Genomic DNA, 4,323 nt, shown 5'->3' with positions numbered 1-4,323 from the left:
TAGTGGTAGCCTGAGCAAGTTTACTGGACCCACCCAACTGAATCTATTAGATTGGGGTAGGATTTAATGAAACCTCAGTAGAAAAAGGAGGAGGAAACATCCAGGAATTAGCCAAAGGCACCAAGAAAGAAATAACAGCCAAGCCAAAATCTCTAATAAAATGCTATGTTCAATTAAAAGAGAAGAAAATTCCCACACCCAAGGCAGAAGGCAGGATTAAGAATTCCGGTAAAGGCTAAGGAACCAGAAAGTCAGGGCTAGGTGGAGAAGCTGTCAAAATGACCAGAAGTAAGAACAAGTGTTCAAGAGTCGGAGAGGATAAATCCAAGAGTAGGGTTCAAGGTGAACAAAGCACATATCAGTTGAGACCGCAGTTTTTCCACAGTTAAAACTTCCCTGTGCTGAGAAGCACAGATTTTTTAATTACAGAAGTTCTCCTTTTAGAATCCTTCTATGTTAGTGAATTATGCATGAATATTAAATCATTATTTCCACTGATGATTTTTCTCTATATATTTTTAGCTTTTTTTTCCCATTTGTTTCTCTCTGTGTGTCTACACCCTCTTGGAAAATTCCTTCTTCCTCCAAATTAAATTTTTATTAAGAAAAAAATTATCATTTTAAGTTTCAATAGATATCTTTTTGAAAGAGAACTTTATGTCAGAATTAGGAATTTTCCTAGCACCTCCAAGAGGCAAATATCAATTTGAAAGCAAACAATACAGACCAAAAGACATTTTATTTCTATAATTTTGAAAATGAATGTATAAATCAGAACCTGAAAACTCACTTTGGGCTACATATGTCAAAGTGCTAAGAGATGTGTTAATTCTTCATGCTATGTCAGAATGTAACCTCTTTCACAAAACAAGAACAAAAATAATAATAGCAGTATTTACTGATTTACTCCATGTGGGACTCTAGTTTTCATGTGTTGATTCACTCATTGCTTTCAACAATCTATCAAGAAAATACTATTTCTATTTTACAAATTGTTGTTGTTCAGTTGCTAAGTTACATCCAACTCTTTACGACCCCAGGGACTGCAACATGCCAGGCTTCCCTGTTCTTCACTATCTTTCTGAGTTTGCTCAGACTCATCCATTGAGTTGGTGATGCCATTCAAACATCTCATCCTGTCACCCCCTTCTCTTCCTGCCCTCAGTATTTCCCAGCATCAGGATCTTTTCAATGAGTCAGCTCTTCGAATCAGGTGGTCAAAGTACTGAAGCTTCAGCTTCAGCATTAGTCCTTCCAATGAATATTCAGGGTTGATTTCCTTCAGGATTGACTGGTTTGATCTCCTTGCAGTCCAAGGGAGTCTCAAGAGTCTTCTCCAGCACCACAGTTCACAGTTCAAAAGCATCAATTCTTCAGCGCTCATTCTTCTTTACAGTCCAACTCTCACATCTGTACATGACTTCTGGAAAAACCATACCTTTGACTATATGAGGAAAGTGAAATAGAGAGAGGTTAAGAAACATCCCCAAAGTCACTCAGTTTGTTAAGGTCTGAGTCGGGATTTGAGCTCAGGCCATCTGGTCTATGTTTTTAGCCACAAAACTTTATACCTGAGAGCTCCATTAGTGAAAGAAATCCAGATTTAGAGTTGCCATGTGTCCTAAATATGTTTACAAGTTTGAGATCTCAAGGAATAATATTCTCACTGACTTGTCAGCACTGCTCAGTGACAGGAAGGAAATCAAAGCCTACATAATTTTATTAAAATAAAAGTGATTACATTTAGAAAAACCACTTATTTCACATAAAACTCTGACATTTTAAAAACAGATACGCATCTTGGATATTTTGACCAATCTAAAAAATTAAAAATTACTTGAAACTTTGCTTCAGCAAAATGATAAAGGAAAGCAAAGGACTATTGAAATTAGAGTAAAATGACTTAACCAGCAGACTGGATTGGAACCTAGTATCCAAGGGTCTTGACTTGCATTTCTCTGGTTGTCAGTACATAATGGATTTGTGGAAGCAGGTCTCCGGTGGTGACCACTGCAGCGGCACACTTCACTGTTACAGTAACAGCTTCACCGCCTGCAGATTTCCTTCCTGGTCAGTTGCTCAGTCATGTCTGACTATTTGTGACCCCTACGGACTGCAGCACGCAGGCTTCTCTGTCCATCACTATCTCCCTGAGTTTTCTCAAACTCATGTCCATTGAGTCAGTGATGCTATCCAACTGCCCCCTTCTCCCCTAATTCTGATATAATCCTGACACAATATGCTGTGCTGAAATGACAGCACACAGTCTTCTGAATCTCTAAAACCCTGTGAAGTCATTATCATAGTCTGCATTTTTAAATGAGGAAAGACAGAGTCAAACAGGTAATTAAAGTAACTCCCCTAAGGCCAAAAAAAAGTCTTGGAAAATGGACTGAAGCAGAATTCAAACACAAGCCTGTGGGACTACAGTGCTTTTTTGCTCTCTCCCCTCTAGTTCACTACATCACTGTCAGTATAAACTTGAACTTAAAAGCTAGTAATCAGCTCATTATGTTGAGTTGATACTTTTAAAATAAAACTCCTTGTCTACATATTCCAAAGACTATTTCAGCCTCTTCAAAGCAACCATAAAAGGAGAGGCCATGAGAAGCGTCCCCGAGGGGAACAGGATGAAGCAGTAGTTACAGAATTGGTGCCACAGGAGGGTGAGGAAGAGCCCTGTGATCCTGGCTAAGGACTCCTAGGTCTAAGGACTCCTAGGCTCCCTCGCACACCCCACGATGCTCTATGGATAAACAGATCCCTTGGATCCAGGCTTCAGACAACCAGGCTCACACCGGAGCATCGCCACAAACATCTGCTTCAGCTTACTATTTCCAAGAATGAGAACATAGGAGTGGCCAGCAAGATATAACATTGCAATTACTTCTCCAATCTTTGCAATCATCTTAGTTGCTGGTAAGAAATAACTGGATGTTAAAACATAAAAGGAAAGATAGTAGAGTAGGAAGAGAAAGAGGAAGGAGAGGATGACTCTGATGGCCCTCCTGTGGGCCTCGGTACTGAGATCTCTGGAGCTGGCACAGTCTTGATGCATCTGCCGCATATGCCTCCCCAGGGAGAGGATAAGCAGAAAGTAGGAGATTAGCGATATGACTAGGGGAGGGAGGTCCCACAGAGTCCCAAGAACATGGATCAGTTTATATTCTTTTTCTTTCTTTCTAAAAAGTTCAGTCATATTCCCGGTTCTATCAATTCCACCAAGAACAGAATAGATCTTAAATTCCCGGATCAGAGAGATGGCACTGCAACATGATAACAGCAGGGTACTCAACAGCATCCATACAACCACCCTGGAAACTCTCCATTTGAGCCAGAGGAACATAGGATGGGAAAAACTGGCCACTTTCAGGCAGTAGAAGACACTGAGACAGGTGGTAAGCCAAATGTTCAGATGATTTGTAAATGTCCAGAAAACATCAATAATTTGCATGATTATCCCTTCATCATGTAGTTTGGGAAAGAACACCAGTAAAATACCATCGATCAAGAGAATCCACAGCAAAACAATCCTGGAGACAGCCAGGTTAGTGATAACGAAGTCATGCAAAGAGATCCTCTTGCTCTTGAACCAGCTGCTGCCATTGACCCACCCTATGAAACCATTCCCCAGCATTCCCAGGATGAACTGAATGGTGGTCAGAACCAGAAACCCCATACTGCTGAGTCTCAACATGTTTGCTGTTCAGCAGACCTGATCTTTGTTCTTTCCATTGAGAAACATTCTCTTGCTGATTTGAAATTCCTGTTAATCACCTCTACCTGCTGCTTCTCTGTACCTGTCTCTTATCTCTGCCCAGTTTGGTCTGTTGTAGACACAACACAGCAAACCTTCTCCTGGCTCTTTCAGGTTAGTCTGTCCTCTTTAGAGGATGACTTGGTTTGTCACATCCCATCTACGATCTAAACTCAGAAGCTCTTTGCCAAAATGCAAATAGAGTAGTGTCCAGTGTCACGCAGAGAAGAAAGAGATGAGTCACAAAGAAGATGGAGGATTTGGGCTCCATTTCAAAGGTGGTAGGGCTCTGAGTGGAAAGTGGAATGGAAACCCAGAGTGGAAAGGTGGGTCACCAGAAGGGTCACACAGAATCACTCAGGAGGAACGACTCAGGGACACATACAAAAGGGGGAAATATCAGAATTTCACCATATGGCACTATCACAATCATCCTGGAGGGAGGTTTACATTCATAAAACAGGAAAAATTCAGAGTCAATGGTCCTGGATCAGAATTAAATGGAGTGCCTCTTAGTGCCTCTTTCCTTGTTTTCTTAGAGTATGCTTCACATGAAGGGGCTACAA

The 4,323-nt window shown here is 40.9% G+C and overlaps 1 protein-coding gene across 1 annotated transcript; it reads right to left on the bottom strand.

The window, feature by feature from the left end:
• Positions 1–2,698: 2,698 nt before the first annotated feature.
• LOC104999388 (taste receptor type 2 member 3) lies at positions 2,699–3,725 on the bottom strand. Its single transcript, XM_010854968.1, has one exon. It carries the CDS (start codon positions 3,695–3,697, stop codon positions 2,747–2,749), a length of 951 nt encoding a protein of 316 aa, XP_010853270.1. The 5' UTR covers positions 3,698–3,725; the 3' UTR covers positions 2,699–2,746.
• Positions 3,726–4,323: the final 598 nt, after the last annotated feature.

The sequence above is a fragment of the Bison bison genome, unplaced genomic scaffold (assembly GCF_000754665.1).
Source record: "Bison bison bison isolate TAMUID 2011002044 unplaced genomic scaffold, Bison_UMD1.0 scf7180017864352, whole genome shotgun sequence".
NCBI classification, from domain to species: domain Eukaryota; kingdom Metazoa; phylum Chordata; class Mammalia; order Artiodactyla; family Bovidae; genus Bison; species Bison bison.
The sequence above is the reverse complement of the archived record's forward strand: the minus strand, read 5'-3'. Positions and strand labels throughout refer to the sequence as shown.